Here is a 24,331-nt window from a genome sequence, read left to right on the forward strand (position 1 = left end):
ACAGATATTTGGATGTTGTAGTGTTTATTTTTTTTGGGATGTTATATAGAACTCTAGTATTTATTTAAGGTTATTTATTTATATTCTGTTGAGTGTATGTTAGTTATGGTATCAGAAATGGAGGATTGAACAATGTGGCACTTGGGTCCCACCTAGAGGGTTCAAGGCATCACACCATGGGTGGGCTTGATACACATGGGTGAATACCTTCTTGACCCAAAAACTTAAGCCTATTGGGTTTTGGGTCAAACTATGTATATAAGCCCCCTATTATCTACTCAAATTTTTCCAATGTGGGACAAGCTCACAAGTGAAATTCTCAACAGTGTCAACTTACACCCTATGAAAATACCACTTGATTGTACCATACTTGTGCACCTCCTCGAAATATGATGATGATCATTTAGTTAAGATAGTCACCCTAAAAAAGAGATCGCCTAGGCAAGGGGAACCACATGTCATCTAATCGGCCAAGTTACTAAATGGAGAATGGCCAAAAAAATGTATAAGTCAAACACTAAGGTGAGGCACAAATCTCCTAAGGGATGAAATGCTTATCACCTAGGCAACATAGTAGTTGTAAATAGTCACTCAAGCGACAGAGACCACGTAGTTATCAAACAACAATAATCACTTATGATCATAAATAAAATATAAAAAGAACCCTAATCTAATTCTCTAGTAACTTGGCAAAGGTAGGCAAATCTTGTAGACATTAAGTGGAGTCCTTATGAATGGAAAATGTCCTCTTTAGCCTAAAACTATTGTGACGTACATCATCGATGTATTTTGGACCACCAATCACTTCATTTTTTTTTCCTTTGTCGCCTCATAGTATTGGGCGATAAGTACAGATGAATTTGAATTCAGGCGCAAGTAGCATTAACCTTAACCTGTAGCTTCACCAACCCCTAAACACCCCTTCTTTTTATGGTTGACTTGATGGCATTGGTCTCCAAGGTATTCTAGACTAGATCTTAAATATTTATCTTTAGCAAGATATCTCTCTTCTCTAGCCACGATCTCACAGGGAGCATTATGCTTAGGATCCTTTCTGAGGAATGCTTTTTAGTTTGGTGATCCACTTGCTACTCAAAGGAAATTTGGTGGAAATCGCTTCAACTGCTAAAGCATTAGTGAGGAGATATTCTATTTTCAGTTCTTCAAATAAAATTGATACCCTATCAAAGAGTGATGAGGATAATCTTTGGATATCCTCCTTCAACATTGCCTTCGGAAAATCAACTGATGGCGAACAAGCAACCTTCTTCCCTTCAGCGAAGGAAAGCAAAGAATGCTTCCACATATTCCCTAGGTAATATATTGTCAATCATGAATGAAAGCAAAATGGATGAGGAGATCTAAATAAAGCAAAGTAAAATAGAGAATACGAAGAAATTAACATTTGTATCACAAAGAATCTATTGTGTGATTGTACTAGATAGCAGGCAGTCTTAACTATCTTGGCAACTAAGCAGTAGTGATCGAGTAAGTGATTGCAGCTAGCGGAAGGTTGCCAATGTAAGCCACGAAATCACCTTTTAAGCTATTGACACAATTAATGTATCCCTCAAATGTGTGATTTGCTGCCTCGTGATAAAAGAAATAGGGAAAAGACCAAGAATATTCCAAGTGTGGATTGCCTAAGAAGTAAGGGTGTAACACTTTGTGATAAGCTAAAACTAAGACTGTTATTTACAATTTCTTATTTATAAGCATTATAAGTAACTAAATGGAGCAATCATGAGAACCATTAATTGTGTTGTCCTTGTGCACCTCCTCTAGATCATGGTGATCATTTTACCAAGATAGTTGCCTTATAAAAGAAGGTGCCTAGGCAAGGTGAATCACACATCGCCTAGTCACCTAAGCGACTAAGTAAAGAATTGCCTAGAAAAGGTGTAAGTCAAACATTAGATGAGACATGAATTGCCTAAAGGATGGAATTACATATCACCAAAGTCACACAAAATTAGTAGCCACTCGAGCGATAAAGACCACGAAATCATCAGGCTACACTGGTCGCCTAAATCTTCTTGTTGTTGTTGTTATTCTTGTTGTTTATCATTCTCTGGTTGTGTTTCATTTACAACTTATATTTATTCCGTTCTGCATCCTATTTATCCTATCCATATTACAACAGAAACAAAATCATTTGGAGGTTAAGTTTGTTTTAGGCCCTTACCTTTATCCCATGGTTTATATATACAAATTAAATAAAACCTCATATTTAGGGTCCTTTTGTTTTTAGTAAATGCATTTTTTTTTGAAACTATGAAAATGGTTTTGAACCCCTTTTAAACATCTATTTTTAGAAATTTGGGGTGTCAAAATTTTTAAGAGATTAATTATTACTTCAATCAAGAACCATATTAGAAAAAAAGAGAGCTTTAAACAAACCTTCCATTCAAGAAAGGAGATTATTTAATGTTAGAAAATAGACAAACGTAACTAAAAACGAGGACCTTTATCAAATCCCATCTAGGCACCAAATATGGTTTCATATGGTTTATGAAAAAAGAAAAAACAAATCCATCGTCCCAAAGTTAAAGGTCAAGGTCAAAACATGAACTTATTAAACTCTATTTGAATAACTTATGCATAATAATCAATAACTTCCGCCATAAATCTTCAATTTTGGCAAAAGTACCAGCTCTATAGCTTAGACTCATGGGGCTTCAAAATCATAGGTGGTAGGTCATGTGGTTTAATTATATGGATTGACAATATGAGTCATCGAGTCTTAAAAACTATCCATGAGAGGTGTACTCTAGGCCTCTAGTTTTGATAAAAAATGCCCATAAAATCACTTATAAAGGTCAACATTATGCACAACCAAAACCATCAAAAAATAGATTCTCAGAGGTTTAAAATGATATATTATTTGTAAAATAACTCAAAGGGGTGAGAAAAATAGAATATGGTCAAATCTGGTCAAACCATGAGGTGGTTATGCATTCACTTAATGTGCACCTTTTGGTTGGGTGAGGAAAATTTTCCATACAGAGTGAGTTTAAGTGCATGAAATATACCCCTAACAATTAAACTACAATGCCTTTACAAAACAACTTATCTTGGGCTCCAAAATTCAAACACATGAAGCTAATGCAAGACTATTGATATATTCAAAATACCATTTTTATGCAAAGCACTAGCTTATTTTATAAAGATGATCTTTTAATTACTTCACTTCACGTCTCAAATATATTTATTTCATGGGTATTTTTACATCAAAAGGGTGATAATATTTAAGATCAAGACATAAAAAGAAGACCGTAGGAGGGGAACCACCAATATAAAGGAAAAAAAAAAAGAGGGAGAAGAAGAAGAAAATACAATACATTTAATTCTCTTTACTTGTTTATTTATTTATTTTTGTGAACAATTAGTTTCTTAGGATGGGAAATGAGATTGAAAAGAGTAGAAGAGTGATAACTTCAAATATGAAGAAATTCTCCTTCCACCACTCAATTTTTCTCTTTCTTTCACTTTCTCTTACTTTCTTTCACTCTCTCACTTTCTTGGCTGAAAAAAAGAATTAGTTTCTAAGTAAGGGAAATGAAATTGGTAAGAGTGAAAAAGTAGAACTTTAAGTATAAAGAAATTCTTCTTCCACCACTCAATCTTTCTTTTACTTTCTTACTTTCCTACATGAAAAAAAAAATGATGTTCTTATTCATGAAAAATGAGTAGAAAGGTTGGAAGAGCGAGAACTTCAAGTACGAAGAAATTCTTATTCCCTCACACAAACTTTCTCACACTTTCCTCCTCTTCTTCGTTTTTTCTTTCACTTTCTCACTCATTTCTTTTGGTATATGGGAAAGTAAGAGGGGGTGTTGGGAATGAAGGTGGAGAGGAGAATGAGGGAGATAATAGTGAAATAGAGCTTTAGGAAATGTGTATGTGTGTGCTTACCGTAACCCCCAATATAAAATATTTATAAGGTGAAAAAGTGAGGAAGGGAGGTGGTGTATTGAGAGAAACTCATTGGTTGGATATTCATGTTTTGGAAAAAATTGGAACATGTGTTCCAATTAATAAGACAAAAAGAGAATTTTGTTCAATAAAGGATGACCACCATTTAGGGCATCACAAGTAAGGGCATTGGGCTTTTGGAAAAATTAGGAAAAGTGTCCCAATGAATAAGGTAAACAGATAAATTTGCCTAATAGGAGATGATCACTATTTAAGGAACAAAAACAAAGTATGAAAATACTCAAATTTTGTTACGATTTTGAAAGATGGGCTCAACCCCCCCCCCTCCCCCCAAAAAAAAAAAAACAAAACTTACTTTCTAGGATAAAGCACATTAGAATGAGTAAAAAGTCAAACTTAAAAGGGGTTTGGGTAAAATGAACCATTGACAAGAAAAAAAAAGGCTAATAATTTTATAAGATTGGTCTAATTAACAACCATATACCATATTTGGGGAGCTCAAAATTTACTTCTATATGATCAAATTGCTTTTAGATGCCCTAGTATATAAAATATTTCAATATGTAGATCTTAAATTTAGAAGTCCGTAAATAGGGTGTTGGTCTTTTTATTCTAGTTTAACTAGTAGATAATTTTGTTAGTTGATGTCTTTTGCTGTTTGTTCTATTTTTCTTTTAGGCTTAGGCTTGATGCAAAAGCAAATCCAATTAAGAATTGGGAAGAACTAACAAGAACCAAAACAAACAAATGTAAAGTCAAAACTGTCACTCCCTTGACTTTACTCAGATGAAAAAAAAAAATGCCATTTCCTTTGAAGTTGAACAGAAGATGAGATTTAAAAAAGGGAGGGACCAAAGGAGACCAAAGCCAAGTTCTCAACCCCTAGCCCCGGGAAACCATCTACATACATCAGTCCCTTTCCCTCATCACTTATTTCTTAATAACTTTTTTAAGAGTAAAAAATGCTACTCTTCTATTATATTACGTTTTAGATCTTTCTTATTAGGTTGTCCCACATCGGCGAATCCCTCCTTCCTCCCTATATACTAGGAGTGTACGTGTTCAAGATTCCTGCTTCTGCTTCTCTTTCTTCTTCTTCTTCTTCTTCAATTGCCAACCCTATCGACTGCTCTGTGTCTTCGTCATCTTCAGGTGTTCTAGAGGTACGATCCAATTCGCCGCCCAACTCGAGGGAATTTTGTAACCTGTAATGATCATGCTACTCTGTTGCTCCGTTTAGTTGCTGAGGAAGTTTAGGAAAATTTGTGAAATTTTCCCTTTGTGATCATATATTTTTCGTTAGTTTAGCACCTCCTGTTGCACGTGGTCCAGCTGAATTGAGTAGTTTTGAATGTTGAATTAGAACGGTGTGAGGCAGAAGGTTAAACTTTTTTGTCTCGAGTTTTCCTCCCAACCAAATAGAGTGTTATTGATGTTGTACTTCGTTTGGAGCTCGAATTTATACTGAAGCGAGATGATTCTATTGTGGATCTGAGTATTTATTTATTTTTTTCCATATCCACTTGCTTTTCCATTACTCCATTAATTTCTTTACCCATTATGATTCGTAAATTTTCACCTAAGCTTTTCTGATTTTCTCTGCTTTGGATTGAGAAAATTAAACCTTCCCTGAAAAATTCTCTCTTGTTTTCCTCACCTTCTCGGTGACTAAATGGAGATTTTTTTTTTTTTCATATTAATGTTTATTTTATCTTGTTTTATGTGGTGATTTTATGGTTCTCATGGATTCAGATACATTGGATAGTCATGGCAAGGAAGATGCTTGTTGATGGAGAGTTGCACAGCTCGGCTGGCGAGGAGACCCACTATGACTTTGACTTGTTTGTTATTGGAGCTGGAAGTGGTGGTGTTCGCGCGGCCAGATTTTCAGCTAATAATGGAGCTAAGGTATATTAAATAAAATAATGAGGAAATGACCAATGAAGGAAGAAGTACTGTTTTTCCAGCTTAAGATCCTTATTTTGCTTCTTTGGCCTATTGATTTCATTTCATTGCTGTAATTTGGGATAAACCAATGTTCCGATTACTGTTTAAAAACTTGTAAGCATTCATTTTTCATGCTCCCTCCCCAGCAAACACACCAAACAAAAAAATATTAACAATTTTAGTTCTCATTTATGTTGTAATTTTATTTTATTTTATTTGTTTTAGTTGTTCGTGTGCAATGCACGCGTGCGCACACACATTTTTTCTTACTAATGTAATAATTTTTCTAGGTTGCAATTTGTGAGCTTCCATTTCACCCAATCAGCTCGGAAGTTGTTGGAGGAGTTGGTGGAACGTAAGTTCTTCAAAATTATAATGTTGGCCATCTTTTTTCCTGTGCCCTCTCATCATGCTTTTTTTGTCTCAAGATCTCTTTGCTATTTTTATTATTTTCTTTCGAAAATGTTTCAAATGTGCTTAAACTAGATATACTTGAATATATTTGACAATTATGAAAGATATGTTTTTTTCAAAATAATAAGTTAGTATGATGTCTGTTTATTTATTTATTATTTTTTATTTGCAAAGGGACAATTTATTAATGAAGAAAAAAAGCATCAAGGGGATGCCACCCAAGCACAACCAAAAAAAAAAAAATGAAAGCAAAACAACAACCAACCCTGTAAGATGTCAAGAAAATAAATTATTATAGAGATGTCATTCCCAATCATCTTATTGTGCCAATTAGAAATCATAGCTAACCAACGATCTTTGACAACTCGCAGAGGGGAAATTGATCCCTCAAAAGCTCATATGTTCCTTTCCCTCTAGACCGTTAAAAACAGCAACGAGGGTGAGGGAAAGGAATTTCCTTCTAATCTAGCTCAGTCCCTGCCCTAGCCCATAACTCGCCCTCCATCGTAGCTGCTGTTACCCACATCTGCCTGACCATGGAAATGGCCAAGTGTCAAAGATTTATGGTTCAAGAACAATTTAGAAGGATGTTCTTAACCGATTTAGCTTGCTCAAAGCAAAGCAGCACCTATTCATGACTGGTAAGCCTTTTTCTTGAAGGTTATAAGGGCAAGGATCTTGCTACGAGTTGCCCCCCATGTGAAAAGAGCAACCTTTGAGAGGGGGCTGCTGTTTTCCAAATGAGAACCCAAGGGAAATTAGTTCTTCAATTTGCTAGTGAGTTGAAGTGATTGTAGTAAGAAGTGATCTTAAAATTTCCATCTTTATTCAAGGACCACTTGGGCTTATTGGAGGTGTCCTTGCATTGAAATTTATGAGGCAACAATAGAATTTTGACAGAATATCCACCTCCTTGTCAAAAGCATTCCTAATCAAAGGAACGTCCTATGACTAGAGAGCTCTAGGTGCTTGCTAATAAGTATGTCATTTTTGAAAACTAGCCTGAAGAAAGAGGGTTATTTGGTGCCAAGTTGGGATTCACCACACCAAGCATCATGCCAAAAATACACATCCTCCCCATTTCCCACCTGAAAGAAAATAGGAGGGAAGAAGATACTCCATCCTCTCTTGATGCATCTTTAAACACTTGTTCCATGGGGTTCATTCACCTCTTTTGAAATTCAGCTATTGTGATGGATCTTGTATTTATTGGCAATGACTTCTCTCAAGAAATACTCCTTCTCAATCATGAATCTCCAAAGCCACTTCCCCAAAAGAGCCTTATTGAGAAGGGATTTGAGGCTTAAACCTCCGTTTTGCATTGGTTGTTTAACAACCCCCACCTAACAAGATGATATTTAAAGTCCTCACTTGTATTCCGAGAGGATCTTCTTTGAATGCTTTCCAATCTCTTGGCTACGGTGCTAGGAATGGGGAAAAGAGACATGAAGTAGACAAGAAGATTAGAGAGAGTGCTCTTGATGGTATGCTCCCTTTTCATAGGCGATTACTTTTCCAACCATCTAGATTCCTTTCGAATCTGCTGGTTATAGGGTTGCAAACTCTCGTCTTTGAACTTGGCCCTAGTGGGAGACCGAGGTAAGTTATAGGAAAGGCTGCAAGCTTGCAACCTAAAAGACCGGCAAGAAAAGGGACCATGATCACGAGCCCCAAATGGAATGATTTTGCTTTTGCCCAAAGTCACTTTAAGGCCTGAGACGACTTCAAACCCAAGGAGGATGCATCTAAGATTGAGAATTTGCTCCGGATCATCTTCACAAAATATGATGTGTCATTTGCAAAAAGAAGATGAGAGACTACCAAAATTTCATTTTCCTTATCGATGCTGAGCCCTTTGAGCAATCCCCCTTCGATAGCATTTGATAACATAAGGCTCAAAACTTACATCACCATGATATATAGAAGAAGGGAGAGAGGGTCTCCTTGTCTTAGACCTTGTGAAAATCTGAAAAAATCAGTAGGGAAACCATTGGCAAACATTGAGAAAAAAAAAAGTGGGGGGGGGGGGGGGTGGAGATAACTATGAGTGATCCAATTGCACCAAATTTCCTAAAGCCCATTATATAGCAGAAATTCCCAATTCCCATGGTCAAAAAAGTCTTCTCCAAATCTAGCTTGCACTCCACTCTGCTTTTCCTACCCTTATGCAGTCCATCAACCACCTCGTTTGCAATCAAGGAGGCATCCAAGATTTTCCTGCCTACAACGGAAGCATGCTAGTGTTTACCCATAACTTAAGAAATTGCTGTTTAAGCCTATTCACAAGGACTTTGGAAAGGATTTTATGAAGGCTGCTAACAAGATTGATATGGTGAAACTCTTTGATGTTGCAAACTCTTGCTTGTCTAGGGATCAAGGAGACAAAGGTTGAGTTTGTGCTGAACATACATCTATCGGTACCAAATTTGTGGAAGTCCATTAAATCACCGATAATGTCCTGTTTAAGGATATCCTAGTACCTTTGGAAGAATGCCATGTTGAAACCATCAGTGCCAGGATGTTTGTCCCTGTTGCAAGTCCTAAGTAGCTAGAGAATTTCCTCTTCCTTAAAATATCTCTTGAACCACCGAGCTGTAGAAGAGCTAAGATTTTTAAATGTAATGACATCAACTTTTGGTCTCTAGGATTCTTGCTCAAAGTAGAGGTTCTTCTTAGACGTCACGTTTAAGATTATTGACCAACCGTTTGAGTTGAAGCCCTCTAGGAAGGCTATGGTTCTCAACCCGCCCTTGTTTGTATTCATTAGGGCTAAAATCTGTTGAATTTGTTCTCAAGAAGTTGAGGTCTTAGCATTTCTCCTTCAATCTTGTATGACTCACCCAAGAGGGGGAAAAAGCCTGTACTTGAGGTTTCCCAGAAATTGTTAATCACCATTAGGAGCCATTCGATTTCCTCTGTGTCGAGGAACATAGAAGTCATCCTTCCCTTACTATTTTCAGTCACTGAGAAGATCCACCTTTTCACCATCGAGTGCAAGGTCAAAGGATTTCTGCTCAATGAAAATGGAGATCATTCTATCATGAGGCATTCTTCAATAGAAACAATTTTTGTTAGTTAGTACAATGTTGGTTGTGTTGTATGTGTGAGTGGCAAGAGTTTAGAGTCCCGCATGTGAAGAATTATCTTATATAACATTTTTTTATGATAAGAATAATAAAATTCAATCATGGATAGACATATTATTGATATTAGAGATGCATTATGTTTAGATTTGAGCTTGGATTTGTTGTAACTTTCTAGTAGAGGGAAAGAGAGGAACAAGGTAGAGATCAAATAGAAATGCATATACTCTATCTCTCACGCTTCCCTTCAAGCTAGACTCTAAATATCAAATAGACCAATTTTGTCACATAAAAATTGAACAAGAACTGCAACAAAACCCTTAAGTAACTAAATTTGCAACTTGCATCTTAGACGATATGTACACATGCAAATATTTCCTCTCACAAATTTCTCATCCATAAAATGATAATTGATTTCGGTGTGCTTAGTTTGTCCTTGAAACACCAGATTCGTATCTGTGTGCAGTGCTGCTTGGTTGTCATAATATAGATTCTTTGGAAGGGGACCAAAACCAAATTTGTGCAAGAAATGCTTAACCACATCAATTTGAATGTATTCTGCTTCTGCACTGGATCTTCCACAAGTAGTTTGCTTCTTACTTCTTGAAGAAGATTGGATTAGCCTTGGAAAAATGTGATACCCAATATTAGATTCCTTATGACATACTGAACCTAACTAGTTAGAATTCAAAAGACCAAGAAGTTGTGACTACTTGGAGTCTTTTAGAGCTCTCTCAAATATCATAATATGTGAATAACTACATCCCAGTTTGGCATCCTTGGTGGATCCATAAATTGGCACACTGTATGGATAGAAAAAGAGATCAAGTAACAGTCGAATAGTTAAATCCCCTCCATCAATCAATTAGACTATCTTAAGATACATTTGCGAGTGAATGAACTTGTCTTAAGATTGTTGATCAGTCAACTAGGTAGTCTAGGTTACATAATCCAAGCATATATTTCTTATGATATATAATCGATTCCTTAGGAGAATGAGCCAATGTTCAACAACAACAAACCAAGCCTTAAGTCCCATTAGGTGGAGTCGGCTATATCAATCATTTTTCACCAATTTATGCAATCATGGACAATATCTTTTGACAAATTTAGGGCTATTAAATGCTTACTCACTATCTCATTCCAAGTTATTTTAAGTTTACCCATATCCTTTCTACGACCCTTCACCAAAACTAATTCACTCTTCCTCATTGGCGAACTATGTGGCCTACTTTGCAAGTGCTCAAACCATCTGAGTCGTCCCTCCCTTATCTTATCTTTCATTATATTTTCTCCCTTTAGGTTCCACTGCATAGTTCTCTTACACTGGTTTATTTTATCCTTTCTCTTCCATTTTTTAATACATTTATCTACTACTAAAACTCTATGTTGCGTGGTTAAGATTTTACCTAGGAAAACTTTACAATCCTTACATGACAAATGATCTACTCTCTTGGTTAAGAGAAAATCTATTTGACTTTTATTTGTCCACTTTTGAAGGTTATTTAGTGTTCTCCTCTCTTTTTAAAGCAGGAACTCATTGTAATAAAATCATATGACATGTCGAAGTCTAAGGTCATCTCCCTAGGCTCATTCTTGTCTCCATATCCATATCCTCCATACATCATCTCATAATCTTTATTATTCCTTCCAATGTGTCCATTCATATTTGTTCCTATGAATATTTTCTCAGTCCCCAATATGCCTTGTATCATCATGCTATCCATATCTACCCAAAATTGTCTCTTAAGGTTTTCCGCTAAGCCTACTTAAGGGGCATAAGCACTAATGACATTTATTATTTCTTGTCCTAAGACCTTAATTGATTTTTATAATTCTATCCCTTACTCTTTTGGCATCTACAACACTATCATTTAAGTTTTTGTCTATAATAATTCCTAGCCCATTCTTTTGTTTTTATTTTCTAGTGTACCAAATCTTGATCTTTCAATTTCTCTAGCTTTCTCCCCTACCCACTTAGTTTCTTGAAGGCCAAATTATATTAATTTTTTTTCTAATTATTGTATTCACAATTTCCATGCTTTTACCCATAGAAGTCCCTATATTCCAAGTTGCTAATCTAATTCTAGTCTCTTGAACTAACTTCTTTACCCACCCACGTCCAAATTGATCTCGCATATTTGACACCATATTGGGGCGTCGACATGGCGCATCGCTTCGGGACGATGACCCAGCCCTCCCTCACCCACTTTTTGCTACACCTGGGTGGTATTAGTGCAATTTGTCACGCGTAGCGGGCGCCAACAAATAATCGGTAAGGATTCATATAATAATGATCTGATAAGTTTTACGTTGGCTGTCAGTTACCTAATGCAACCGTCCTCCTTTACCCGAACTTAGGACTGGTTGTATGTGAAAAGATTAGTACATTAAATGTGTCATAGGCGGAGTTAGGAGAATGAGCCAATGTAATTCTCATAAAAAAATCTCAATTTTGGCATGTATTTGGTGTGAAACTGAGATAGCAATAACTAGTTCAAATATAAAATATGTGTTGCATTATCCTGTGTGAGATCTATGCCGTCTACAAAGATAATTCTTCCAGAATCAGTACTCCTCGTGTGGAATACTGTTTGATCAGATTTGCATCGTTCATCCCTTGGTTCAAAACAAGTCCACTAAAAGGGCAGGATGGATTTGATACTTGAGGATCCTAGCATTCCTCTCAGTCTACAAGGTCCAAGAAATAGCAACTATAGCACAATTCCATTATTTTTCGCCTTTTCACATTTGCCAGACTGCCTAAACTTACCCCCCTCCCCCCAAAAAATGCCCACTGCTTGTGCAACCACCCAAAACCTTTACCTGTCAAAGAAAGAACATAATCCAATGCTGCCTAGCCATCAGAAAATGAACAAAAAAGGTTAGAAGACAAGCACATCATGCAAATATTGAGATTAATAGCTTTATTAGGTCTTCTCACTGGCAGCAATAATTAGAATTAATCTTGTTGAGTGCCAAAGTTCAGTATAAAGCCGTAATCTTAAAATAAAATAAATCTTAGCCTTTGAGATTATTTTCTCCAAAAGGAAGAAAGAGGGGTAAGAGATTTCAGCATATGCAATAGAAAATATTTAGAAAAATTCAAGAGCTGTTTTGGAGATGAATGTGAGCACTGCTAGGGAAACAGAGGAATCCAAAGCTGTCATCCAACTGACAAGCTCGTCTACTCTAGGAAATCATATTTAGCCTCATTTTGAAATGGATGCTATTGATAATTAGCGACGATAGAGATCAACCACAAAGACAGTAATTTTAGCTATGTGAGAGAAGTCTTTGCATACTCAATGTCCTTGGTTTTTTTATATACATTAGCTACCAATCTACTTTTTTGACTGCTCAACAGATCTGTCTTGAAGAAATTTAATTGCATAGATCCATATCAACAACTTTCTTTCCAAGCCAAAGCTCCTAGGTATGAATCGTATGATCACAATAAAAAGTTTGAATTTCCTTACCCGCTCCAACCTTGAGTGGATGTGGCATCTTCCAAAGACTTTAGAAGTCATAGAGAAGAAAAAGGGCATCCTTGGGCCAAAAGGTTCCCAGCTTTGCCAGGGTAGGGGAGCCGGGGAGGGTCATCATAGTGTACACAGCCTTGCCCTGCTTTTATGCGGAGAGGCTCTTTCCTTGGACTCGAACCTGTGACTGACCGGTCACAACAGAGCAACCTTACTGTTGATCGAATGCCCACGTCAGTCATAGAGAAGAAAAACAAGCAGATAATGATAAATGAGCCCAAGTAGGAATAACAAGTCCCCTTTTAATAGGATGTGAGGTACACTATCTAGTTCCTTTCTGAAAAGCTAGACGGAGAGCTGAAGCGTTAGATTGAAACTAAAAGAAGGAATGGCAATCCCTGAGAGTGGATCATCAGAACACATGGTTTGTGATCATCATATGTGTCAGCTGCTGATGAATGCATGTTTGGTGGTAGAATTCTGGAAAGGGGATCTGCACTGTAACTTTAGACGAAGTGATGCCAAGAAGAAGATTAGAGGAATTGGCTAAAACAACGAAAGTGCTTCACAGAAAAAAAAATGAATTCAAAGACAGCGACATCTCTACTTATAAACTGGTGGCAAGGTGGAGGATGAAAATAATGATGCCATTTCTGAGTCCTAGAATAGGTCAAAACTGTACATTTAATAGAACGATGGTGAAGTGAATCTAAAATTGGAGTAAGATTATGGCATACAGATGCAGGCAAATCTACACAAATAAAGAGAAATGGAGTTTCAAAATGAAAGCAACACCAAAAAGGGGCTTTAAGTTTGAAGCACTGAAGAAGGGTCCTGAGTCCTGAGTTAATTAGATGACATCATTGACATTGCACGAGAATGGAGTCAAACTAATATAACTTTGGAGAAATCATCTAAAGCATAATAGAATGAGGAAAAAAGCCTTTTTTTTGTGGGGTAGAAATGCAAGAAGAAAGATGATAAATCCCTTAACCTTCCATAAATCATTTAAAAGGGCAAGGAACATTCCAAGACATTATCAGATAACAGACCACGGTTTTAATGCCAAAATGATTCTAAATTTAAGCATTGACTGATTTAATGATAGTCAACATCTCATGGATATTTCAATGGAAATGCCCATGTCATTCTTGAAGAATTAGAATAGAAGTAACAATATCTAGATCCAATGCTAGATGTCACACGTTGGACACCATTCATGAGGATGAAGCCAAATGGACAGCTAACCATATGAACAATCATAGAAGGGTAAGATGGTCTGTGGTATTTTACTAGATGATAGACTTAGCATTCTAGGATGTACGGAGACTTCAATAAGGAAACCACAAGCTTATTTCTAAAGACAGATCAGCAAAATGACAATACCTTTGGAAATGAGTGGATATGGTTAAGGCTTTTTTTTTTTAAATAATTAGAAAAAAAAGTTATTTAGCATGGAGGAAAAAATTGCAACTTGAAAGAGGATGAAGAGTCCTCAAAACAAAACCAAAAAATGAAAAAAAATAAAAGATTTATGCCAAGCTAATTAAAAAAACTCATTCTCGATCCCTTTCCATTATAAATTATACAATACTTGAGATTATCTAGTTAGTGTTGGCCCTTTTCCATTTTTCTCTCATGGTCTTATCACCATCCACCCCAACTTCATGTCCTCCATGTGCAGAAAACTACAATCCCATCTCGTTGATAATCTATTGGGCTCCACTATCCTTTTCACTCACTTCATTCATAGAAGAGACAGTACTAGACAAAATATGAGTGAGAATCTTTACCCACTCCATTACCCTTAAAATCCGGAATACCTTCAGACCTTTAGAAGGAGACACTGATACATGGGAAATATTAAACACTAAATCTGAGGAATACGAGTCATACCATGTTGCTCACAAAAATTTTCCAATAATAAACATCTATTGCTTGCAAACTCACTACCAAATCACTCTCGTCATTAGACTTGCTCCATGCCCTATTTGCCATGGGCAGACTGACCTAATACCTTTTCCCCTGATCCCTCCCTAAAGTCAAGCAACCTCTCCAAAATGTAGAACTACCGTCATCATTTCCCTATAATGTTTATTTGTGCACACATCATGATGAAGTCGTTTTCCCTCTAAAACTTTGGACATCTTCAATGCATAGCCTTTCAATGTTTATAAACCTCATTAGACACAGGTAAAGAGGTTTGCTTTCCAACACTTGCAGATTTGCTTTCACTATTCTTTTCCACCTTATGAACCATTAGGGGCATCCCAGCAGGCCTGCAACTGTTATTAGTAGTACAAAAGTAACAACACCACCCTTGTTGAATTAGATTTTTTATCCTATGGTCCTAAACAACACAAGAGGAGGGATGAAATGTAACGATGCAATGTAGGATAGACATAATTTGCTAAGAGAGAAAAGATAAAGTAGAAAGGAACAGGAACAGAAGATACGAGTTATTTTTACATGGATGGATAAAACTAGTCCCAGAAGTAGGACATATTATACTATCAACAAAGGTTATAGCAAATGAAGATGACACAAGTTAATCCTTGGATAACAAAGTTTAGGATTTGGTTAGATGATTGATGCCTAATTTGGTGAGTGTAGTTGAGGATGTAGATGGAGTCTGAGTATGCAACAATCAATGTACTGATCTTTGGAAATAATCACTTGGTTATTGGGTAGATGCTTGGGTGCTGGAGAGCTTCTGTAAGATTGCTTCTTTACTAATTCTTCATCAGTGGCAAAAGGAGGCTAGAGAGGCCTAGAGGTCCATTGACAATTTTAGATGAGACCTATATGGCCACAGATAGTTTGCACATGATCTCCACAGCTAACTCAATGATATCTTTTGGAATCTGCAGGTTTTTCACAGTGTTGATAAAGAGGTGTGGTGCGGGATAGCATCAAGGACCTGCAGCCATGAGAGAATGTAGGAGAAGAGAAGGGAAGAAGAAGGAATAGGGAATAGAGGATAGAGATACAAAGGGGTATTACACATTCATTCAATTCAAATTCATGGACCAACTTCTACATGGCTTTCACATGCTTTTTGTTAAAAAAGCCAGTAACACAAAAAAAACTACACATATACCCCAAAAATTACATGAAACTGCAAACATACCCCTAAAATACACAAATATTGCAAACAAACCCCCAAATACACAATCATTTACTAATTAAACCTACCACACATTTAACTATTAACTAAACCCAAAAACCCCTTGACCAATTCTTTTGAATTATTCTCCAACAAGGATCTTGCCATGGTCTTGCTTCTTGTCATACATCAAATCTCCCCTAACTTGGCCTTGGATTTTGAAATGTTGGAGGATAAAAATTAAGAAGTGAACTTGGACTTTTCAAAAACTTGGTGCTTGAGGGTCGCAAGAAACCATGTTTTGTTGGCAGCACTATATACTTGAATTGAGAATTGGCATCAATGAACCACATTGGGAATGGCAAACTCAGCAATAGGAATGTTTAAAAGACTTTGGATGTCTTCAAACACATGCATTTCATTGCTTCTAGTGTCTTCAAGTTAAGTAACTCTGGTAGATTCTATCTTGTTTGTTTGGTAGAGTGTGCTTCAAAATGATCTTCTTATTCATTATAGTGGAAGATGTGTTCTCACATCCTTGAGACTTGAGACAATCGCCCATGATCTCATGAATCTCATTGGTACTTGAAGAGGCTCCAACAACCCTTCAATCTTCTTCCGCTCCACCTTGTCTTATCGGCAGGTGGGACAAGTTTGGGTACACTCGATCACCTCATCATGCATGTGTGGCAAGTGGTATCTCCGCTTCAGCAGTGCCAAGTACGATGCCATCTTGAATGACTTGCCAATAATGTCATGGCACTCTCAACATTGTCTTCCTTAGAACACTAGCTTGAAGTAGTGAGTCGGTTACCATGCGTCATCAACAATCCATCTTCTAACTAGAATTGGTGCCCTCAACCACTAACTTCATGAGGTTTTGGGCAACTTGATCTTTGACAAGGTTCTCCTTAATGCACTCCCGCATTGTTGTGGTAACCTTACTGTCAAGTGTATTACCATTTAGGAGGCTGCAAACTCAACCTTTTAGATGAGTTCATCCGTGACTTTGTTTATCCGCCTCCCCTTATGCTTGAACAAGGAATCAAACACCACCAAGAATTTTTGCCAATGGGCTTGCTTGGATGATAACTTCGGTTGTGCAAGGAAGTGATTGACAGTAATATGTTTTCGCCAAGAACTTCAACCTAAGTAGGTAATGTTGCCACATGCAAAGGCAATATATTACCGCTAGCCTCTCCTTTTCTTGGGTTGTGTACTTCAGCTCTGCTTTATTAAGCTTACGACTCTTGTACGCACAAGATACCTATCCTGTAATAAGACTCCACCAAGGGCATAGTCTGATGCACTAGTTTGTATCTCGAAGGGTTTCATGATGTCCAAAAGAGCAAGTAGCGGATCTCGCATCATGGCTTCCTTCAAGTTTTCTCCCTAGCACTTCTTCGTATATTCCCACCTATAATCCTTCTTTAGCAATTCTATTAATGGGACAATTCTCCCGGAGTACCCTTTTACAAACTTGTGGTAGTAGTTGGTGAGTCCAAGAAAGGAGCGTAGCTTCTTCACTACCGTTGGGGTCTTCCAATCTTGAATACCTCTCATCTTCTCCATATCCATTTGGATATGAACTTGCTTAATCATATAACCAAGGAATTTGATGCTCCTTTAAGTGAAAGAGCACTTCTCTTTCTTCAACTGTTGTTTTCCTTCAGCCTCTTGAGCACCTTCATTAGATGCTCTTCATCTTCATGTTCCTTCAGAGCGAAACTAAACAATGTCATCTACATACACCACGAAAAACTTGTCGAGGTACTTATGAAACACTTGAGTTCATCAATATGTAGAATGTTGCTGGTGCATTCGTCAACTCAAAGTGCATCACCAATAATTCATATGCCTTGTACCACGTCATGCAAGTAGTCTTTAGCTCATCACCGTATGCTACCTCACTTGATAGTAACCTGACCGCAAGTCAAGTTTGGTGAAATACTTGGCATGACTTAGTTGATCAAACAAATTAGCAATCAATGGATACTTGTTGCACATAGTTACCTTGTTAAGCGCGTGGTAGTCCACATACATTTGCATGCTTCCATCATGTTTCCTATAAAACAACATTGGTGCTCCAAGCGGTGCTTTGGAAGGACTTATATTGCTTGCTTCCAATAACTCATCAAGTTGCTTCCTTAACTCTGCTAAATCTTGAAGGCACCATAATATATGGCTCTATAGCAGGAGGATTTACCCTTGGTAATAACTCGATCTCGTGCTCCGCACCCTTTTGTGGAGGCAAGTTATAAGGTAGCTTGCTTGACATTACAACCTTGTGATCATTCAACACAACTTGGATGGTAGTAAGCATCAGCTCTTGGCTTACCTTTTCATCCACCACCAACGTGGCGCCTCCTTAAACCCTTCTTCTATTGCATTGATGAGAAGAACTTCTCATTGTCCCTTATCTTTGCAATGGCGTGCACCATGCAAAGGTGGTCTCCCATTAGACAAAGGGAATTGCCAAACGATCGGTATTGCCTGAATCTCCCTCAAGAATTCCATTCCAAGTATCATTTGGAATCATCCATCGGCACGACTATGAAATTCGCATGCCCTGTCCACTGTCTAACCTTCACAATCACTTGTTTGGCTACTCTCAGGGTAGGTTGAGTTGCGAAATTAACCACTTTCATGCATCTCGAGTCCTCCTCTTCTCTAAGTTCAAGTTGAGTCTCTGCGTTTTTGCCCGTGAGACAAAGTTATGGGTAGTCTTAGTATCGACCATAGCACGGGTGCTCTTCCCATTGATCTGTAGATGTTCAAGCTTTAACCCTTTCGATTGGGAAACTTTAGGTTTTCTTTTTGCCTCTCCAATGTGTTGAGTAACTGCATCGCACCATCCTTAGGGTTTCCTCTTCATCCTCATCATCTCCTCGTACCCCGTCCACAATGGAAGCTTGCAAGTCATTAAGCAATGACTTGCGAATCAACGAGGTGAGCGTCTCGATATAAGAAGCATGTCATCTTACCCTGACCACTAGATGTGTTGGAAGATTGAGATGACGAAGCTTCCTTTGAAGTTGATTTCTTGGTGTTGACTCCCTCACTTTTGGGTTTGCCCTTCTCTTGAAATACTTTCTTTTTTGTTTCCAATCGTGCCACTGTCTTTGGACATTGTGGAACTCTCTCCAATGTAGTCAGTCAAGCGTTCTGCAGCAACTTGTGCAGTTCACAAGTCTTGAACTCTTTGTCGATGAAGTTCCGCCCTTTCCCACGGTTTCAACCCCTCAAGAATATAGAGCAACTTGTTTTTCTATGGCATGTCCTGTATGCCCAACATCAAAGTAGAGAATTGTTTCATATACTCCTTGATTGTACAAGTGTGCTTGAGGTGTTGCAGTTTTTGTTAAGCATTTTGCTTAAAATCCTTAGGAAAGAATTAGGCCTTGAACTCTCTCTTCAAGTCTTCCCAACAATCAATTACACAATCCATTTTATATGTCATCGTACTTGGTACAGCACCACAATTTAGCGTTAACACTCAAGTATATGGTAGCCATGAATACTTTTCCCACCTTTTAGTCAGTACTCACCACGCGAAAGTATTGTTCCATGTTAATTAAAAATTTCTCCAACTCCTTAGCATCATTGGCACCTTTGTTCTTTCATACTCTATACCCATGGAATTGAATTTCCTATAACACAAACCATCAAGTTCATCTTGGCATTCAGATCCCCCAATTGGATCTATAGAGCTTCTACAATAGCGTGGAAGTCCTCTAACATCTCCATAAAGGAACCCTGTTGATGTTTTTGTGATCCCTCCAATGCATCAATGTGGTCAGCAACCCCACATCTCCATGGTCACATTGTTGGCTGTCTTAGCTTGTGTCTCTAGTGCCTTAATTTTCTCAATATTGGTTGGCATGGTCTGTTTGCTAATGCTTCACACAATCCCACAATATGAAGATAACCGAATTCATGTAGCAATTAACCAAGCTCTAATATCAACTGTCATAGGCTGAATACGTAAAACTTTGTCAAGAGTTGTGTGGCACTAGGTAAAGCACTCTTGCTTAACTAGTCAGCCAAAGTATGCCACGGTTTGCGACTAGAACACATTCACAACAGTTGAATGCAAAGTAAGCAAAAGCAGAGCAATTCGTGGAAGCAAATGACAATCATGCGGTAGCCATTGAAGCAATGTAATTCATTAACAAAATTTTTGTAGGCAACATATGTTTAGAAAGAGAGGCAAGTAGGCTAAATAAGTTTACAAATGCTATTGAGTTCTACAATTATCAATGAACACTCACACTCCCCTAAAGAATTTCCATTCTATTTTAGCTCTGGCACTAGGAAACATAAAATTGACCGAGGAGCATACTCTGGCATTGACACACTGATGTAGTGTCAACAAGCAAGACCTTGGGAATATCCTTGTTGGAGAATGATTAAGAAGAGTTGGGTCAAGGACTTGTTGGGTTAAGTTAGTAGTTTATTATGTGTTTAGTTTTATTAGTAGAGTATAGTGTGTTTTTGGGGGCTTGTTTGTAGTATTTTTGTATTCTAGGGGTATATGTTTGTAACGTAATGTAGTTTTAGGGGTTTATAAGTAATTTCATGTGGAGAGGCTTTCTTATAAATAGTGTGTAACGTATATGTTTGTAACGTAATGTAGTTTTAGGGGTTTATAAGTAATTTCATGTGGAGAGGCTTTCTTATAAATAGTGTGTGAAAGCCATGTTGTAGACAGTTGTTGATGAATTGGAATTAAATTGAATGTGATTTTTCCCCTTGGTATCTCCTCTCTCCTCCCTTTCCCTTCCTTCCTTTCTTCTAATTTCTCCGTGGCTGCAGATCCTTGATGCTGCCCCTGCATCATTTGGTTTCAGAGCCCAAACTCGATCTCTATTCTTCCGTTTCAGTCCAACCATTTTCCCGTCACTCTTTTCCTTCTTCTCCCCAAATTCTCTCAACTCTCTGATTTCTGAATTTTGTTACGGTCTCCTCTACTTGCAGCAGTCTCTGTCCATCAATTCCTCCAATTTTCCATCTTCTTCATTTCTTTTTCTTCATTCTTCCTTCTTGTTTTCTTCTCTCTCTCTTTTCCTTCCATCATTCTGTCGTGTCCTCAATTGCTTCTTCTTCTTCTTTCCTGTACTTTTTTCATCACAAACTTGATTGAAGTTTCATTCCCGGATTCTTGTTGCTGGCAACCCACGCGTCGTGCATTTGTTTCATGTCAGCAGGACAATCAATATTCAAGTTGAATTGAAGATAGTTCTTAAAAAATTTGGAGGAAGGCTTGTGGGAAATTGTGTTGAAGGGCTGTTGGTGATATATAGCTGCAGTGTATATATTCAGCAACAAGGTGACAAATTATGGGAAAAAGGAATGCCATTTTCCAAACTTTAGGCGCAATTTCAAGCTTTTCAAAACCTTTCTTATGTGCGGAGAAAAGGTTTGCAAAATCATCATTGATGGAAGATGTCCAATGAATGTGGTTTCCATAAATGGAGTCACTCGAATGCAGCTTCATCTGGAACCTCACCCAGAGCCTTATAGTTCCACTATAATGGAAAGAAAATCATTTCGAAGTCTGCTCTACCAACCAACTAGGACAAAGAATATGAGATTATTGACCATGTCCAAGTTACTCAACTCGAAAACACTACAAGCAAGTCAATGAATGTGTTTGAAGACATCCATAGTATTTCATACATTCTATGGTAGAGTTTGTCATCCCGATGAGTTCATTGATGCTAATTCTCAAGTCAAGTCTGTGGTGCTGCCATTGGAACATGGTTTCTTTTCTCATTCAAGCATTGGCTTTCAAAGAGTTCAAGTTTGCTTCTTAATTAAAATCCTCCAACATTTCAAAATTCTTCGGCTGAATTTTGTCTAACTGGGGCAGAGTTAATGTAGGAAAAGAAGAAAGACCTTGGGAATGTCCTTGCTGGAGAATAATTAAGAAGAGTTGGGTCAAGTAATTGTTGGGTTGGGTTAGTAGTTTATTATGTGTTTAGTTTTATTAGTAGAGTATTGTGTGTATTTAGGGGTTTATTTGTAGTATTTGTGTATTCTAGGGGTATATGTTTGTAATGTAATGCAGTTTTTTTAGGGGTTTATATGTAATTTCATGTGAATAGGCTTTCTTATAAATAGTGTGTGAAAGGCTGAAAGCCATGTTGTAGACAGTTGTTGATGAATTTGAATTGAATTGAACGTGAGTTTTCCCCTTGGTATCTCCTCTCTCCTCCCTTCCCCTTCCTTCTTCTTTTCTAATTTCTCCATGGCTGCAGATCCTGATGCTGGCCTACATCACACACTCAATGAACAAAACCTATACCTTTATTTCATGATGGTTACCCATCCCATACACACAAGACAAGTGGCCACAAGCAAGCATAATGCCCTGAACTAGCTTGGTTCATGACACCACTCTATTTCTGGGAATAGACATTCCTCTAACCTAACATAACCTTCGGAGATATATTAGGAAATTGCAAGGGTCATTGGATATCAACATGTGGATTGACTGCTCAAAATCTTAATAAAAATCAGCCTCTGGCCTTCAATTATTGTCTCATCATCTCTTTTGGAGTCTAGTATTCCTAGTGCAGTTGCATTTGCAGCTGCATGTTGTGTCTGGCAGTACAAAAAGAGAATGGGAGGAGTGTGTGGAAGAATAAGTGATAGAAGTCATCCTTCTATCTTTTGAGTTGAAAAAAAGTGTTTGGTCTTCTTGTCTGTCTTTTCAAATGAGCTAAATTTTACTGAGTTTTAAATGATGTGCTTAAATGTCGTTACTCTTGAAGTTTATAAGATATCTTATCGTTGTCAGGTATTGAATATACCTGATTCCAGTGTAATTTTATATGAACATGTTCCCTCTTTACACATTTGTTGTTGCAGGTGTGTTATTCGTGGTTGTGTTCCCAAAAAGATTTTGGTGTATGGTGCATCTTTTGGACCTGAACTTGAGGTAAGGTTATATTGAAAATAAATGGTAAAGATTGTCGAATTTTGGTTATCCAAATTGTTGGTGGGTTTGATTAAATACTTCTTGATTTTATTTATCAGTTTTCTTATTTTAAGTGGCAGCATCAAATTTATTTAATTAAGAAGAACTTTCACAATCATTCTTTTCTAGCAAGCAAGTCTATTTTCATGATTTGATTTCTTTTCCTGCCAAACTCAAAAAAATGCATAGTAATGTGGAAGTTTGAATCTCGCTTTTGATGATGGCTATAAATTCAAAATTTTTCTTTAGAGTTTAATTTTTATTTTGATTAATTAATTTATTTATAAATTTGTCCTGATGGATTATTTTCCAGGTCAACAAAAGGTTTGTCGTATCTGCTGCTGTGCCACTGTAATGCCAAAATCAGTGTGTGGTGTCCTAAGGAATTCTTAATATGTGTCTGTAGAGAGATTGCAGTGGAAATCAAGGGTTTAAAATTTTGTTTTGCCTAAAATCTTGAAGTTTCAACAATACATAAATTTTGATGTAGTTTTTAAGTGTTTTGATAATAAAGGAAAAAAAAGGAGAGCAATTACAATGTGGAAGAGGACAAAAATCCCAAAAGAGGAAAAACTAAAGATAAAAGAAATAACTGAAAAAAGAAGAAGAAACAATGCATCCTATTTAAAGAAAACCCCTCTTTAATCCCTTGCCATCTTAGTTTCACTTGCCTTTCCTCACCTTACTTTGACCATCATCCAGGAAAACTTCTTGTATTAGACATCCACAATCCCAACAAAGCATACTTTAATATATGGACCTCCATATGCACACATTGGTTTTGAAAATTTCATATTTTAGTGATTGGAATTATTGACATACGTGGAGGACAAATTATAAACATCATTCTCGCTCTCGCTCTGAAGTCTGAACATGGTCTCTCTCGCTCTCGCTCTCTCTCGCTCTCGCTCTCTCTCGCTCTCGCTCTCTCTCCTGCATAAGTACTCCTTTGTCCATGGGTCTAATTAAAGGAAGGTATGGAGGTGAATCTCCTCAAGTTGGTGCAGATCAAAAGCAAGGCTTTCGATCTGCATTTGGAAAAGATTGGGGAACGAGGTTTTGTTCATTTGGAGGAGAGATCCTGAGTTAGGAATCGGTGGATCAGGATCACCCTTTCAGCCATGAGGTTATGTGATTTATCTCCCTTAATTTACAGCTTGGAGCATTTCTATTGCCGCAAAACATTTGGTATATTGCTTTTCTGGGTGGTGAGTAGATCGAATCGCAAAGGGAAATTCTTGGAAGTGGGAGTACAGTTGAACAAGAGAAACTCTATATTCATTCCAAGGGTGTTGAGAGGGGAAAATTGGAGCAGCTTCATTGAAGTCTTGGAGTCAGTGGGAGGTAAGCAGAAGATTGCTAATCCCAAGGGAGATTTTGG

At 37.4% G+C, this 24,331-nt stretch overlaps 1 protein-coding gene across 2 annotated transcripts in view; it reads left to right on the plus strand.

Moving 5' to 3' along the window:
• The first annotated feature begins 4,831 nt into the window (after positions 1–4,831).
• The window catches only part of LOC131151783 (glutathione reductase, chloroplastic), a 108,311-nt gene continuing 88,811 nt past the window's right edge, over positions 4,832–24,331 (plus strand). The window contains exons 1-4 of one of the 2 annotated variants that reach the window (XM_058103199.1): positions 4,832–5,099; positions 5,689–5,844; positions 6,174–6,238; positions 22,842–22,911. In XM_058103199.1, coding sequence (XP_057959182.1) covers positions 5,704–5,844; positions 6,174–6,238; positions 22,842–22,911 — 276 coding nt within the window. In that variant the 5' untranslated portion in view covers positions 4,832–5,099; positions 5,689–5,703. Of the gene's footprint in view, positions 5,144–5,688; positions 5,845–6,173; positions 6,239–22,841; positions 22,912–24,331 lie in introns of both variants that reach the window. The other variant, XM_058103201.1, reaches the window with a different exon arrangement.

Source organism: Malania oleifera, chromosome 3 (assembly GCF_029873635.1).
Source record: "Malania oleifera isolate guangnan ecotype guangnan chromosome 3, ASM2987363v1, whole genome shotgun sequence".
NCBI classification, from domain to species: Eukaryota; Viridiplantae; Streptophyta; class Magnoliopsida; order Santalales; family Ximeniaceae; genus Malania; species Malania oleifera.